General features: G+C 47.6%; 2 protein-coding genes and 1 long non-coding RNA gene across 4 annotated transcripts in view; 1 reads left to right on the top strand and 2 right to left on the bottom strand.

Annotated features, from left to right (window-relative positions):
* Positions 1 to 1,205: 1,205 nt before the first annotated feature.
* Positions 1,206 to 5,080, bottom strand: LOC308519655. Its single transcript, XR_013996011.1, has 3 exons — positions 4,929 to 5,080; positions 3,749 to 3,835; positions 1,206 to 1,877 (listed from the first exon to the last, which is right to left on the bottom strand). It is a non-coding gene; the product is annotated as an uncharacterized lncRNA (long non-coding RNA).
* Positions 5,081 to 5,134: 54 nt separating this feature from the next.
* On the top strand, positions 5,135 to 15,328 carry GNPDA1 (glucosamine-6-phosphate deaminase 1). Of its 2 annotated transcripts, XM_081091764.1 has the most exons (7): positions 5,135 to 5,181; positions 6,071 to 6,200; positions 7,176 to 7,277; positions 8,713 to 8,895; positions 9,907 to 10,091; positions 12,200 to 12,374; positions 13,042 to 15,328. In XM_081091764.1, exons 2-7 carry the CDS (start codon positions 6,077 to 6,079, stop codon positions 13,140 to 13,142), a joined length of 870 nt encoding a protein of 289 aa, XP_080947890.1. In that variant the 5' UTR covers positions 5,135 to 5,181; positions 6,071 to 6,076; the 3' UTR covers positions 13,143 to 15,328. The 2 variants fall into 2 exon arrangements, with proteins under 2 accessions (XP_080947890.1, XP_080947889.1); XM_081091763.1 differs by lacking the exon at positions 13,042 to 15,328 and having other exon boundaries at positions 12,200 to 12,930.
* The window catches only part of RNF14 (ring finger protein 14), a 28,746-nt gene continuing 23,545 nt past the window's right edge, over positions 11,409 to 16,609 (bottom strand). Inside the window, exons 9-10 of the transcript XR_013996010.1 lie at positions 14,620 to 14,726; positions 11,409 to 12,343 (exon numbers count right to left, since the gene is read on the bottom strand). The gene's annotated coding sequence lies outside the window, so the exon portion shown is untranslated. The remainder of the gene's footprint in view (positions 12,344 to 14,619; positions 14,727 to 16,609) is intronic.

Here is a 16,609-nt window from a genome sequence, read left to right as displayed (position 1 = left end):
TACACTGTTCTAACTGAACAATGTAAGGATTTTGGTGGTTTTGTTGATGTTCAGTATTCTTTATTTCCCTCATATTCAAAGGCCATTGACTCTAACAAATGTCATCGGCTCTGGCCAGGTAGCTCAGTTGGTTAGTGCCTCATCCCAATACACCAAGGTTGAGGGTTCAATGCCCGATCAGGGCACATACAAGAATCAGCTATGCCCTGATCAGTGTGGTTCAGTTGGTTGGAGCATTGACCCAGACATTGAAAGGTTGCAGGTTTGATTCCAGGTCAGGGCACATATTCAGGTTGTGGGTTTGATCCCCAGTCAGGGCAGGTAAGGGAGGCAATTGATCAATGTTTCTCTCTCATGTTGGTGTTTCTCTCTCTCTCTCTCTCTCTCTCTCTCTCTCTCTCTCTCTCTCTCTCTCTCTCTCCCTTTCCCTTCCTCTCTCGCAAAAAAATAAAATAAAATAAATAAAAAAATAAAAAAAATCAACCAATGAATACATAAATAAGTGAAACAAATCAATCTTTCTCTCTTTCCCTCTCTCAAATCAGTAAAAAAATGTCATTAAGAGAATCCTCCATTTATATGAAATACTGACATTATACTTTAATTCTAAAGAAAAGGATCCCAAAATTCTGGTTGACTTTTGAAACACTACATTGGATAAAGTCTACTTATTTCTTGTTCATCTTTCAATATCAATTTAGCAATAAGACTACACAAAATGAGAGAAAAGCAGTGTCTCTGAAGTACTCCATTGCTTAAAGAACTTGTTAAATATGTTAAAGAATTAATGGAAAGTTTATCCCTTTTATTAGCAAGCTGTTCTTAAGAGGGGCATTCTATATAAACAGGAAAATAAATCACAGGCGAAAGTGGATAATTACTGTACCACTTGCTATGACTCTTTTGAAATGAATCTCATCCGGTGAAATTTTTTATTATTTTACCTGGATGTTACTCAGTGCTCTTTCAGCACGGGGACAGGTGGAATCATCATGTGTAGCACTGAGGACTCAGGGAAAGCCTTGGCAGGAGATTCCAAAGCAGGGGGAGGGCGGCACAATGTGGGGGCGTGGGGGTGAGGAGTGGAGTGTCTCTGGTGGGTCAGAGATCGGGGTTGAATCCCCTGCCCATCATCCACTCCACACGTGGAATTTTTCTGAATATAATGGTACAGAAAACCGGAGAAGAACCAAGCAACGCTTAGAGAGATGGAGTTACATTTATTATTATTATGCGCGGACTCAGAGGAAAATGTCTCTCAAATTCTGGGCGAAATCACACAGGAAGTTTCCTGTATTTATACTATTTTACCTTCTTTGTCTCCTAAATATGGGGTTTTTCCAGTTCCCTTTGCAAGTTCTTAAAGGGCCCTATGTGCTGGGGCTTTGAGACCTCAACCAAAGGCTTGGCCTGAAGCCAGCACCGATAACTTCATCTGGAGAAGGTTTAATGGCCTCTCTGAAATGGGAGTAGTCTCATTTTCCTTATTATTTAAGCCAGCAAGTATTTATGGAAGCCAGAAATAGCAGGGTTAAAATTTCAAACAGCAGTTTTTATAAAAGATGGATGCTTCAGTATTAGAGATCTATTGCTGCTAACCAAATATTGTATAAGTTATCAGCTTAAAAAAAATACAGATTTTTTTAAATCTCATAACTTCTGTGGGTCAGGAATTCAGGAGCAACCAAGCTGAGTGTTTTGGGTTTGGTGTTTCTCAGGAGATTTTCCTCAGGACACTGACCAGGCCTGCAGTCATCTCACGGCCGTGACCGGGGCTGCTGATCCACTGCCGGGGTGGCTGACTCCCGTGGCTGTAGGGAGATCTCATTTTCTTGCCACATGTGCTTTTTCCACTTTTCTCCTTTTTTCTCTTCTTTCTTCAAAAGAAAAGTATTTTCTCAGAAGCCATCCTTTTAATTCCTTGTCAGAACTAAGTTACCTGGCCTCCCCGAGGTGAGAGGCAGGGAGCGTATGAGGCTGTCCAGCATCTACACTGGAAGCAAGGGAGAAGGAAGGCTGTACCTGGCTGTTGGGTTAGTGTCTTCCATGACTACCCTGCCCTGAACCAGTCATGGCCAGCGGCATGGAAGCCTCTAATTCAGTGGTTCTCAACCTTCTGGCCCTTTAAATACAGTTCCTCATGTTGTGACCCAACCATAAAATTATTTTCGTTGCTACTTCATAACTGTAATGTTGCTACTGTTATGAATCGTAATGTAAATATCTGATATGCAGGATGGTTAGGCGACCCCTGTGAAAGGGTCGTTCGACCACCAAAGGGGTCGCGACCCACAGGTTGAGAACCGCTGCTCTAATTGGTAGGGCCAGGTTCATCAAACTCACATGAACCAAGCAGGATTTGGGGGGAAAGGAGCAGGATGTTTGTGCAAAGCAAGGGCGTATTAGAGAGCACAAAAACATCCATCCACACAGCGGTGCAGGAAGTTCTGAGACAGGCTAATAAGCCAGGACGAGGGGAATAGGGACACTGACAGAGAGTTAAACAGCCAAGCAGTTAACAGCCATCTAGCAAATCGAAAAATCCTATCTTCTGTGACCAAGGACACTTATGAAAACATCTGTAGTTGACTGGATTTTTTTCTGGCTCCTTTTTCCTGCCTAATAATCAGTTATTTCTTTTATAGTTTTCACCTGGCACACACATGACAGCAGAGTGGAAACAAATCACAAGTAAGAGTGTACCAAAATAATCGAAATTGTTTTCATTTTGTAAAAACAAACAAACAAAATGAGTAAATGGTTTACACTTCTCCTTAACCAAAGAATAAATAGCTTAAATCATGCTTTTCAGGGAGATATATAGCAGAAATCCAATTAGTGCCATTTGCCAGCCACATCCAAGGACAGAAGAAGTTAAGGGAATAAATCTCATTTTGGCACCTCAGCATAAAACTGATGAATATTCTATTGAGATCCTCCCCTAAACTTTCAGCCTTTAAACTCCCTGAGAAAACAAAGATCCCAGCATGGGCTCTTCCTCCCAGGAGCATGCCTGTGCCTTTCCCCCTCTTCTTCCCCACAGGCACGCACCTTCTAAACTCTAAGGGACCCCACAAGGCTTGCAATCAGGGAGCAGTGGGCAGCGGCAGCTCGTCCAGGGCTAACCCCCTGAACCTGTCCTCAAGGACCCCTTTCGCTGGCTTCTTAGTGAACCAAAGCAGCCCAGCCTAGTCCCTCTCCTGTTGTTTCTTCTATCCTAGGCCCTTCCTTGTTTCACTGTCCCCAGCTTCAGTAAATATCCTCTAAAAATGACCTGGACTTATAATGTGAAATCTTTCCTGCACGAAGTCAAGAAGGTACACACTACCAGCTGGCCTCGGCAGACCCACTCAGGGCCAGGTCCTCTTTCCAGTAACAGTTCCACTGTGTGGATGAACTCATGATTCTTCAAATTAGTCAGTCAATTTTAGTTCTGAAACAAGGGGACGGGAGTCCCGACGGGTGTGGGTAATAGTTTAAATCCAGGCATGGAGTGGGAGGAGTGTGAAGGGGGCAGGAAGTCAGGGTGGAGAGCATTTCAGGGTTAGAGAATGGGCTGTAAGGAGAGTAAGAGGAAATAAGATTTAATCATGGCTAGCCATGAATGCCAAGCTATGCTAACATTTCATTTAATACACACAACAGCCACATGAGGTCAGTTTTCCTTAAGTCCCTCTAAACTCCCATGTCCCATCCAGGTAAGAAAATAAGAGCTGGAGAAGGGGCGTCTTTTGCTGGAGTCACTCACCCGCGAAGTGGAGATTGGCTAGACCAGAATTCAAACCCAGGTCTCTCTGTTTCGTCCCCAGGCTGACTCCACAGATTCCAGATTTCCCTACAGACAGGAACATGCCCTATTAAAGTCACATGAAGTCATTCCTCCTGGAAAGATCTGGAAGCAGCTGCTGCATTCCAGCCCATGTTATCTGATGTGTTTGAAGACTAGAGCTGGAACCTCACTGTGAGACATCTGCAATCCTCATGCTGAGATGAGATTTCGGACTGAATTAAAAACAAGCTATACCAAGGCCCTGGCCGGGTAGCTCGGTTGGTTAGAGCATCAGCCCTAGATGCCAAGGTTCGATCCCTGGTAAGGGCACAGACAAGAACGTATGTCAGGGCATGTACAAGAATCAACCAATGAATACGTAAATAAGTGAAACAACAAATTGATGTTTCCCTCCCTCCCACCCTCTCTCTCTCTCTCAACACACACACACACACACACACACACACACACACACACACACACACAAACTATACGAACACTGACGCCAAAGAACAAGCCCCTCCAGCTGTAAAGGGCCCCACAGCCCTGTCTCTGCAGGGTCTCCCCAGGTTAAACCACCTCAGTGAAGCTGGTCTGCAGCAGCTGGGCCCAGGGGAGGGGTCAGCCCAGGGCTGTCCACACAGAGCAGCCGCCTAGCTGAGTGTGGAGGCCCGGGTATATTCCCATTAGCTGAGGGTGGAGGCCCGGGTATATTCCCATGTCTGTACAACAGCATGTAAGTATATTCAAGGAAAAACAGTTTAGACTGTGGGGAGACCAGGGACCCCCCTTTTTCTCTGCTATGCGTTGGGCTTAAAAAAAAAAAAGCAGAAAAGAACCAATTACATTTAAAATAACATCATTAGGGAGTCGCCCCCCCCCCCATGTATACATACATTTTTTGATAGCTCAATGATGTTTCTTTTTGTATTTAACCCATTGGAATGAATAATTATTAATGTGTATACATTTCGGGGGGACACCCTGTAGTTGTAATATCTAGGTAAGTGACATAAAAAAACAAAACAAAACAACACAAAGAAACTGAAGGCAAAGCCGGGCCCAGCCCAGGAAACCCTAAGGAATGACTGCTCTTCCTCCCCCACCCTCAGCGCCCAGCCGCAGCCCCGGGCTGAACAGCATTCCTGGGAGCCGGCACCTGAGCCTCCAAGGCCCCCCTCGCGCACAGAGCCCGCCTCCGAGCCCCGCCTTCCCGCGCACAGGCCTGCACGAGAAGAGGGGGTGCGTGGCCCCCAAAGGCCAGGAGTCAGCCCTTGAGGTGCGGCCGCACTGAGCCCGCCCTGCGGAGCCGGCTCGGGGGGCTGCGCGCGGCACCGCGTGACCGCGGCCACGTGACCCGCGCGGGGCGGGCCGCCAGCGCCGCAGCTGCTCCTGCGGCGGGAGGTGCCGGCGTAAGTGGGGAGCGGGGCGGCGAGGACCTCCTCGCGGGCGGGAGCGGGGCGGGCGGGCGGGAGCGGGGCGGGCGGGCTTCCGGGCGCAGCCCTGCCCTCCGACACCCCGAGCCGGGACCCCAGCGACCGGCTCGGACGCCCTCCTAGGCGCGGCTGGCGGGCAGTGGGGTCGCCTTCGGGGTGGGGGGAACCCTCCTGTACCCCACCAGGGCCGAGGCGGTCACTTCCGCCTCGGGCCTCCCACTCTGAGCGCAGTGTGGGGGAGCGAGTGCCCTCCCAGAACGGTTCCCTTTCCCCTGTGCGCTTGGGCGGAAACTGAAGAGCCACAGGCAAGGCCGGCGGGTGGCAGAGAACCGGTCTCCCCAGCAAAGCGCACGGCCCCACCTGCCCTGGTGACCCACGAGGAACCGCTGGCCCCTGCAGTTCCTGGGGAGCCTGTGGGCAGAGAAGAGCCAGCGGGTGGGGGTGGGGGGTGGGGCATGGGTCGAGCTACAAGGTCCGAGCCAACATATTGAGTACTGTGGTTACGCGTACTCCCTTCGTTAGTATTCGCCATCGTGAAGTTGGTCAGGTAGGTACTTGTGTTCCCATTTTCACGTAAGAGAAAACAGGCTCAGAGACTCTGGGTCCTTAGACCGAGGTCGTGGCAAAGGGAGTCATTGAGACTAGAACCCAGGTCTGTGCCCCAGCGGCGCCTCCTGGTGGGTGATGGCGGCACTGGGCCCAGCTGTCAGTTCCTGTGAACTGAGAGTCAGTGCTTCCCCTTCCCGGCGCAGCCGCCCGGGACCAGGTGTTGCTGCGTGAGAGGGGCTGCTCCTCCAAGCCAAACACCTGCGTCCCTTTCTCCCCGCCCCTTGTTAGCGAGTCCTTTTCTCACCTGCCCCTGCAGAGCACGATGAAGCTCATCATCCTGGACCACTATTCTCAGGCCAGTGAGTGGGCCGCCAAGTACATCAGGAACCGCATCATCCAGTTTCACCCCGGACCAGACAAGTACTTCACCTTGGGGCTCCCCACCGGTGCGTTGCGGAGTGCGGGGAGAGTAGGGGATTTTGGGGAGCCAGGGGACTTGAAGGAGGACTCTGCGGTACCGGTGCTATGAGCGAACAACTCCCCTGCCTCCTGGACACACAAAACAGAGGCCCCAGCTTCCTTTGTAGGTGGTTGGGCTGCTGCCTGCTCCTGAAGACTCCTGGAGCAGGAAGAACCTGGTTTTTGGCTACATCCTAAGTCAGCCCTGTTAGCGTGGGTTCCTTTCCAGGATTAAGTCCCAGCGCCATAAGGCAGACATTTTATGTAATGAATGAATTTCTTTTCTGTGCATCTGGAGTGCTACCATCTAGTCCCACCTCCCAGTCCATTCCTTTGGGAAAAATCAGAATGCTGCCTTTATAGGAAGATATTTTGATCCCAGCTCCTCCAAACAAATATCCAGATTCTTTCTTTCAGAAGCGGTCCTCCTGCCTTTTTTATGTGTTTTATGACTCGCTCTTTAATGAGACTCAACCTGGGAGTTTGCTGCTCCTCAGGGAAGTTTTCTCTGAACCCTCAGGCTGGCCTGTGCTTACCCGTCACAGCTGGAATTACTGCTTCTTGTCCCCACTCTGAGATAGTCTTCCAGGGTGGCTGCTATATCCCTCGCGTCTCTGCATCCCCATCACGAGCCCCTGTGCCTTACACGGAGTAGTTGCTCGGAGAATGTCGTGTTAGTAATTAAGTCTGATGTTCACTCACTACTAATCACAGTCATTTCAGTCACAGTGAGCTGCACGCTGGGGATTTAGCAGTGGACAAAACAGACACAGCTCTGCCTCTCTGGGGCTTACAGTCTAGTGGGGAACTAGGCAGTAAACAAGCATGACATGCAACATTTGGGTAGGACTTCAGATCTGACTTGTTTGAAGCAGCCCTGACTCATTTCTGGGTGCCCTCTGGGCTTCCAGGGGTGGGGGTGAGGGGCTGAAGGGTGTTCATGGCTGTGCCCTCTCTTGTAGGGAGCACCCCACTTGGCTGCTACAAGAAGCTAATTGAGTACTATAAGAATGGAGACCTGTCCTTCAAATATGTGAAGACCTTCAACATGGACGAGTATGTGGGTGAGTCTTGCCCTTTCAGTCCTTATCTGATTCCAGGAGAGTCCGAACTCCTCCCCCTCGCAGGCTGGAGAGGAATTCGGAGTGTCAGGAAACCAGTGACATCTGGTGCTAGGCTCAGCTACTGATACCTATCTCTTCCAGGCCTTGGTTTACTCAGCTATAAAATGGGGCCAATAAAACTGACCTCATAGGTTGTAAGCATTAAATGATATCACAGATGTGGAAGCCTCTTATTTAGAGCAAGCACTTAGTAAATATTCTAGTATTTTCTCCTGTGCCTCCTCCCCAACTCCATGCCCTTTCTTTTTAGAACAAATGACTGGAAATGGGATTATGGCAGGGGTTGTCCCCGTGTCTGTCTGGACTTTCTCTCCAGTGTTCCTCCTCTAGCGCCCCCTGCTGCCAGGTACACTGGGAGGGGAGATGAGACTGGTGTCTTTTCCGCTACTGAAAAGCTACAGCACCTTGGTCTCTGTCACCTCCTTCCATGCCCGACCACCCCCCCCTATAATTTTGTAATGGTTTCACTTTAAACATTGTTTTTAAATTGTAGCAAAATACACATAACATAAAAGGTACCATCATAGCCATTTTTATGTGTTCAGTAGTGTTAAGCACAGTCATACTGTTGTGCGACCAATCTCCACAACTCTTTTCATTTTGCAAAACTGAAACTCTATACCCATTAAATACCAACTCCGCATTTCCCACTCCTGCAGCCCCCGGCAATCACCATTTTACTCTATGAATTTGACTACTCTAGGTACCTCATATAATGAATCATACAGTATTTTGTCTTTTTGTGACTGGCTTATTTCATTTAACATCATGTTGTTGAGGTTCACCATGTTGTAACATGTGTCAGAATTTCCTTTTTAAGGCTCACTGTAAACATTCTTGATGTTTAGCATTAAGCATTAAATATTCACTTGAAACATGCTTTTTCTTCTTGACTGAAAAGAACCTTTTGGGAAGCCCTGAGATAATTCTCCCTAACCACCTGGTATTCAAGTGGGGGGTTCAGGCTGAGCAGGGTATAACGAGGGGAGTCGTGGGGTTAGGAGGCACAGGGTGAGGGGTGTGCATGCTTCCTTTCCCAGATAGGTATAGCTTCACCCCCAGGTACCTAAGCCACCTCCAGAAGCCCAGATTAACTCTGGCCTCCAGCCTAAGGTTATTCTCCCATGAAAAGGAGATCAAAATGAGGAGATTCCTCAGGCCTCTGGGGTGTAGCTACTCTGGCCCAATCCTGTAGTCATAGGTGGAGGTGGTGGGTAGACAGAGACATCAGCTCAGCTTATCCCGAGGGGGGGAGGGCTGGTGGCCAGGGTTCCCTGAGAGCATCTCTGGGGGCCTGGGGATAGCCTGGCCTCCTCCCCGAGAGGAAGGCTCTGGCTCCGCCTGGGCATGACTGAGTGTGGCCATGGCCCCACAGGTCTTCCTCGAGAGCACCCAGAGAGTTACCACTCCTTTATGTGGAACAACTTCTTCAAGCACATTGACATCCACCCGGAAAACACCCACATTCTGGATGGGAATGCAGCCGACCTGCAGGCTGAGTGTGACGCCTTTGAAGAGAAGATCCAGGCTGCAGGCGGGATTGAGCTGTTTGTTGGAGGTGAGCTTGACAGTGCGCAGGTGGCTAGGCCAGACCCAGCAGTTAGACACATGCGGTCTCAAACAGCTTCTTCTCTGCTCGTGACTGTAGGAGCCACTCATGACTCTGAGGAGGCAGGGCAGGCAGAGTGGGACCCCTAGCCCCCTGCCCTGGTTCTACTGCTCAGCAGCTGTGTGACACTGGATGTCTCCTCTTTCTGCACGTCAATGCCTTGTCAGTAGAATGAGGGTTTGAATTTGGGCTCTTGAGATTTTGTTGCCCAAAGTTTTATAGCTCAGTCATGGGACTTACCTAAACAGGTAAAATCACATGTAGTCCCAGACTACACTCAGCCCCTGCACGCGGTAGACAGCCAAGTGAACTCCAGGGAAGTTTTGTGATTTGCCCAGGTTAGCTGGCCAGAGTGTGTCCTCGTCTCAGATTCGTGCCTTTGTTCTTACCCTGGGCTGCCCTCTTACATTTCCACGTGTTGCCAGCTCCAGAGTCACCCACAGGGGTGTGAAGTTGGACTGCCTTTTACGGCTCTGGATTTAACTCTATTCAAGATGGGGAGGAAGAGGCCAGGAGCACTCATGTTCTGAGATTATATAAAGTTGGCAGCCCCTGCCCAGGCCCTGTGTGTGTTTTATTCACTGTGACTCCCCTGGTAGCAGGACCCCTGACTATTAGCAGGAGAGAGAGAGAGAGAGAGAGAGAGATAGAGATAGATAGATAGATAGATAGATAGATAGATAGATAGATAGATTACACTTCCATGACCTGGGAGGAAGAAGCTATTTGGAGTCCCCGTTTCCTAGCTTTCTGAGGATGGAAGCAGTTAACAATGGCAGTGTGCGCCCTAGAAAGAAAAGGGTGGGAGACGGAGAGGGAAGGATCACGTGCTTAGGTACCTGCCCAGGAGGAAAGGGACATGGTTTTCGAGTTTTGTGGACCCCGGATGGGGGAGGAGAGAGCGTCCCCCCCTGCAATCTGAGGCCCTGGCACTGATAGGCTGCCCTCTCCCCTGGGCAGGCATTGGCCCCGACGGACACATTGCCTTCAATGAGCCGGGCTCCAGTCTGGTATCCAGGACCCGTGTGAAGACGCTGGCCATGGACACCATCCTGGCCAATGCTAGGTTTTTCGATGGAGACCTCGCCAAGGTGCCCACCATGGCCCTGACGGTGGGTGTGGGCACTGTCATGGATGCCAGAGAGGTAAGGGTGCAAGGGGTCCACAGGCCTTCACGGGGATTGGACTGGTCTGGTTTCAAAAATTTAACTCTACAGGTACCACCTAGATACATTTGTATTAAAAATGAAGGCATTATGAGGATAAAATCCCAGCTGACCCCTATCAGTGTTCCTCCTTCCTCTTTGGAGGGAACCACTGTTCCCCGTGTGAGGCCTGCCCAGGAGACGGCAGGCTCCCTGGCCTGTGTATGTACCCCTTTCGAGCTGCGCACAGGCAGAGGAGCCCAGCAGTACTGCTGTCTGAGTATGAATTTGCACCTGCCCAGGTCCCAAGATGGACCCTCTGGTTCCCTGCAATTGGGGGACACTGTTTGAAGGGAGCTCCTATAGGTCCAGGATGTTGGTGGTTATAGCCCTGAGTTCGGGAATTCATAAATGTGGGAAACATAAGTGTCCTAAACTGAATTTAGTAAGTTTTTTCCCTAGAAAGTTGGGTAACATATTTTTTTTTTTTTTGTGGCTCGAATTTCCTACTGTCTTTCATTAGAATTTTAGAAGCATTTTTTCTTCCTGGATTATATTTAGTGGGAAGCAGACACAGACATTTTAACTTTAAGCTTCTTTGCCTAGGTCTGTAAACAAACATCTAAGTCCAAAATGAACTCTTGTGAAAGGTGCAATGGCGCCAAAAGTCTTGTGGGTAGCTTCCAGTCAGTACCTAGAGTCACTCTGCTGTACTTGGCCTTGTGGCTTGCAAACCTCCCTGTCGTGTTAGTGAATGCTAATCTGAGAAAGAGCCTGGGCTGGATATCAGGAAATTAGGTCTGGAATCCTGAACAAAGAGCTGTATTTCCTCTATGCCTGTTTTCTCACCTTTTAAGGAACAGTAGCCCTGGCTGGTGTGGCTCAGTTGGTTGAGCATTATCTTCTGTACCAAAAGGTTGCTGGTTCTATTCCTGGTCAGGGTACATGCCCAGGTCTCAGGTTCAGTCCCCGGGAAGCAGCTGATCAATGTTTCTCTCTCACATCCATAATTCTCTCTCTTCCTTCCTCTCTAAAATCAATAAAAACGTATTTAAAAAGAAAAAAGAAAGGAACAGTAAATCCTGTTCATAATTCCATGGTGCAAATGAATTACAAAGGAAATCCACAGAGCTGAGTTCTTTATGATCACTGTCCACTACTTGCTTTCTTGGTATTTCAGCTGTTGAAGGGAGTCTGTGCCTTTGTTTCATTTAAACCAGCGGTTCTCAACCTGTGGGTCGCGACCCCTTTGGGGGTCGAACGACCCTTTCACAGGGGTCGCCTAAGACCATCGGAAAACACATACATATTGTTTTTGTGATTAATCACTATGCTTTAATTATGTTCAATTTGTAACAACGAAAATACATCCTGCATATCAGATATTTACATTACAATTCATAAAGCAGCAAAATTACAGTTATGAAGTAGTAACGAAAATAATTTTATGGTTGGGGGTCACCACAACATGAGGAACTGTATTAAAGGGTTGTGGCATTAGGAAGGTTGAGAACCACTGATTTAAACAAAACGCATTACCCCAAGTCACATTAGTAGGTCTGATATTCGGAACTAATAGTGACCAAATTAAATGGCAGCCGTGATCTCACCATACAGATGACTCTCAGCATTGTTTCCAAGGCCCCCTGAGAGATTGGGACTCATCTTTTTGTGACTGTGAAAACTCACAAAACCTAGGACCTCCTAGAACCCAGTATCAAAACTGTTGGGATAAGAGTGGGCCTTTGTAGGGCACATCTGTTCACAGGGCACTTGCAGCCACCATCAAAGGTGCCAGGAGACACTATGGAGTGGTGGTTAAGAACATGCACTTAGGGTCAGAAATGACCTGGGGCAAGTCACTTAGCCCTGGCCCCAACCCCAGCCCATTTCCTTACAGGACAAGGAGTAATGATGCTCCCTACTCAGGCAACTTGTGTGATAACCTAGGGGGAGCCCGGAGCAGCGGGCTGCATTCTAAAGACTTGCAATGGTATATAGAACAGTAGTCCTTACAGCGGTTTGGGGCGGCCACACTAGAGTTCAGGCGCCTGGACTTCAGGTTTTGCTGCTCCTCCTCTGTCATGGGCTTGTTCTCTGATCCCCAGGTGATGATCCTCATCACAGGTGCTCACAAGGCGTTTGCTCTGTACAAAGCCATTGAGGAGGGAGTGAACCATATGTGGACCGTGTCCGCCTTCCAGCAGCATCCCCGCACCGTGTTTGTGTGCGATGAGGATGCCACCCTGGAGCTGAAAGTGAAGACCGTGAAGTATTTCAAAGGTGAGGGAGGGGAAGGCTTGGGAGTAGGTGGCCAAGTTCAGGAAATGCCTAGCTTTCATGCTCTGGACATTTTAATCAAATCTGATTTTAATAAAAATCAAACGCTGTTTCAGAATACACAGTCATTTCTCTTCCATCCATAACTGTGAGGGTCCATTTCTGGAGGTTGGTTTGCTCGGAGGAGGAGGAGAGAATGAAAAGTTGTAGTCCGGGGCTATGTGGGGCTATGTGATGATCTCCGCAGGACTACTGAGCCTCAGGCTGTCTGTCTCCCCTGCTCTCACACAGGCCTTTCCCTGTAGAAAAGGCACTGAACTGTCCTGAGGCTCTTGTTCTTTTACTTTAAAAGGACACACTGCTTTAAGCAAACTTGTATGAAAATCCTTTTACTGAGCAAATTAGGAATTTGTTCTTTGCTGAAAAGATTCTTTTAATGGCCAACTCCCCTGGAGATTGGGTTTACAAAAGTCCTGTGGATTCCAGCATTTATTGGGAATAACAATTTCTTTCCTATTCTTAGTGTGTTTATCATTTGGAGCCACACAGAAAGCATGAATTGGTATCAGTTCTAGGACAAAATTTGAGAGCTCCTGTATTACTGTTGACAGTTGTGGAACTCTGCCTCTACCTCCATTAACTACTTTTGTTTTTTTAATTTTTTTTGTAGGTTTAATGCTTGTTCATAACAAGTTGGTGGACCCCTTGTACAGTATCAAAGAGAAAGAAACAGAGAAAAGCCAGTCTTCTAAGAAACCATACAGTGATTAACCTGTGCTAATGCTAGTGCCAGGCACCTCACCGGGACAGGCAGGTCTTTCTGGAAATTGTCTTGGGGAAGGAATTGTTTTTTTCATCCAGTACGATTACTCTGGATAAATGGTTGAACTTAACTGTTCTTGGCTCTGCAGTGTGGAGCCTATCCATGGCGTTTAGCTATAGCAGAAATGACTTGTCTGTAACTTATTAATCAGAAAAAAATCACTCCATATTTTGATGTCTGCTCTACACAGATTAGGGTTTCGGCTTTGTGTTCTGCCTGACACTGTTCACACGTACAACACACTCCTGTCAGGAATCTCTATCATTATGTGCAGGTTCTCGGCTGGGGAAACAGGCTTGTGGTATTGGACAAACCCTCTTTGGAGAGGCTTCAGAGCCCCCTTGAGCCGGCTGCCCCTTATTTGAGAATCACTGCTCCAGGTGAAGGGACAAACTCTCAATGGCTAAAGTCAGCATAAGGAGGCAGTCCCTCTGGTCAGTAACAAGTGCCATGGAGAGAAAACTGCCCCTTTCTTTCCTCAGTTTCTCTCTCTCTCCTCTCTCCTCTCTTCTCTCTCCCCCTCTCCCCCCCCCCCCCCCTCTCTCTCTCAGTTGGCCTTTCCATGAACCCTGAGGACTCCTTGGGGGAGGACTTAGGAGGAGAGGGCTAAAGAGAAGGCTTTGCTGATAAGCTCAGAGCCTTGAGCGGCTCAGCAACGTCAAACTCCTCTCCCTCAGGGACCCTCCAGCACCTGAGGAAGGCGAGAAAGGCGGAAACCCTTTCCCACCAGAGCCCTGTGTTTTTGTTCCAAGGCCTCCCTGTGGCACCCCCTTTTACATACTCATTAATAGAAGGTCCCCTGGGGCAACAGACGCTGGCACGGTTTCAATGTGTTCAGCCAAGGTGCTAGGGGCTGGACAGGCAGCTCAATGGTGAGTTTAGTCACAACACGAGTGACATGCTCTCCTGCTTCCCTAGGAGCTGAGTGCCAAGACAGTATACAAATGCTTCTAAGGCTGCCTTTCCCCACCTAACTGCCCCTCTCATCTCTCGGGTTCATGTTGTGTGCTCTGATGTTTCTAGAACATCAGGAAATAGAACCCCTTTGTCCCTTTATCCTTTACCCCTGCTCACAAGATGAGTCTATTGCTGTCTTCCTTTTACCCTCTTACACCCCCCCCCCCCCCACCTTTGTGCCTGTTTCAAGCTGCTGCCGCCTGTTTCTCATGATCTTTGAAGCCAGCTCAAGCCTCTAAGTGCTGTTTGGTACCAGTGTTTTGTCTTTTTATATGTGATTGTGCTGTCATTCTGTTTTAAGTTGATAGATCAGTAGGCTTGTTTACAATGTTATATTTTCTATTAAATCCAATGTTTTCAAATTGGTCATTTATGGACTTCCACCACCCCCACTCCCCCAAAGGTTAGAAGATGGTCTGGGTTCATATATATTTGGGGACTAGCTGGTGAACAAAGCTTTATACTCACTCCTCACAACAGCTCTGCAGGAAGTCACAATCATAGCAACTGCTGATCTTTTTCATTTACTGGCGGAAAAGAAAGTATGTCTGTCATAAAAGTGAGCTGAAAAGCACCTGTGTGAAAAATGGTAGGAATGAAAAGTTGAGCAATAAATTGTTCATGTTCTAACTGTACTTGGGATCCAAACAAGGATGCAGCTGTTAAAAACAATAAGGCAGATCTGTGACCAAGAGGATATAAAAATAAAAACTGCATGGTATGGAAAATAGGTTTAGTTTTTTTTGTTTGTTTTTAAAGTTAAAAATCAATATAATGGCATATCTTAGGTCAATATAACTGAAGTACAAGTAGAAGTTGGAAGAAGGGTTTAATTTTTTATCAGTTATATTGACATATAATTTATGTGCTGGGTGGGATTAATTTTTAAGAAGGAATGTTATAGAAAAAATATATTAGAATGAAACGAAAAAGGATTTAGTGACAACAGCCAAACTGGAGATGTCTGTGTGAACTCAGGACCTTAAAAAGCTCTGTCTTGCCCAACTGGCGTGGTTGAGCATTGACCTATGAACCAGGAGGTCACAGTCTGATTCCCAGTCAGGGCACATGCCCAGGTTATGGGCTAGAATCCCCCGTGGGGAGTGTGCAGGAGGCAGCAAATCAATGATTCTCTCATTATTGATGTTTCTCTCTATCTCCCTTCCTCTCTGAAATCAATAAAAATATATTTAAAAAAAATATCTTTCCCAGGCCTGTGTTTCCTTGTGGTTCAACAGCAGCGTCATCCTGCTTCAACCAGTTCTTCTGTGGATTCTGGGCCAGCCTGGGCCTCTGATAGACACAGGGCCTCTTGGACAGGAGCTAATCACATGATTTGGGCAGGGATCACAGTGGACCTGGAATGTCTTGTTGCCATAAAACAAAGGTGCTTTAAAAAATGAGGCAGGAGCCCTGCCAGGATGGCTCCGTGGTTGAGCATGGACCTATGAACCAAGAAGTTGATTTGGGTCAGGGAACATGCCCAGGTTGCAGGCAGCTGATCAATGTTTCTCTCTCATAGGTGTTTCTATCTTTCCATCCCTCTTCCTTACCCTCTGTAAAATGAATAAAAACATTTAAAATAAATACAAAATGCAGTATTGAGAGGACGAAGCAGCCTGTTAAATGGGCCTTCAAAGGCCAGGTTGTGACAGTTTGATCACAATAAATATTTAATATAGCTAAGTAGAAAGAGTCGAGTCTGAAACCCCAAGTCTGATACTCAGAAAGGAAAAAGATTAAGTATACATGGAGAGCTATATTTCAGGAAGAGTGGGTAGAATGTGTTTCAAGTGATAAGTGGCAGCATGTTCACACAAATGTGTCACCTCTTCTATTAAATTTGTCGTTTACAAAGTAGAGATGGATACAAGAGCCTGGCCCACTATTCCCCTCCAGAATGGCTTAACCCCGTGCTTCCTCAGATCTCTGCTCAAATGTCATTTATCAAAGAGATTTTCCTTGGCCCTCCAACATAAATAGCAATCCCAATTCTCTCTCCCCCACTGCTCTATTTCTCAAACCTCTACCACCTGGCATGATTTTGTTTCCCACTAAATGTAAGCTTCATGAAAGCAGACTCTAAATCAGGGGTGGGCAAACTTTTTGACTCGAGGGCCACAATGGGTTCTTAAACTGGACCGGAGGGCCGGAACAAAAGCATGGATGGAGTGTTTGTGTGAACTAATATAAATTCAAAGTAAACATCATTACATAAAAGGGTACGGTCTTTTTTTTTTTTTTTTTTTAGTTTTATTCATTTCGAACGGGCCGGATCCGGCCTGCGGGCCGTAGTTTGCCCACGGCTGCTCTAAATGCTGCTCTATCCTGTCCCTATCAGTGCCTTGGTTTCTAGAAGACACCCATTATTTGTTGTAAGCCTGACAGTTACCCCCAAGAGTAGTGATCATATACAATAACCAGGGGAAATAACAGCATATTATATGATAATGGATTA

Source organism: Myotis nattereri (assembly GCF_964212035.1).
Source record: "Myotis nattereri genome assembly, chromosome: 5".
In the NCBI taxonomy this organism is placed as follows: domain Eukaryota; kingdom Metazoa; phylum Chordata; class Mammalia; order Chiroptera; family Vespertilionidae; genus Myotis; species Myotis nattereri.
Note: the sequence above shows the minus strand (reverse complement) of the source record. Positions and strands in the feature narration are given on the sequence as shown.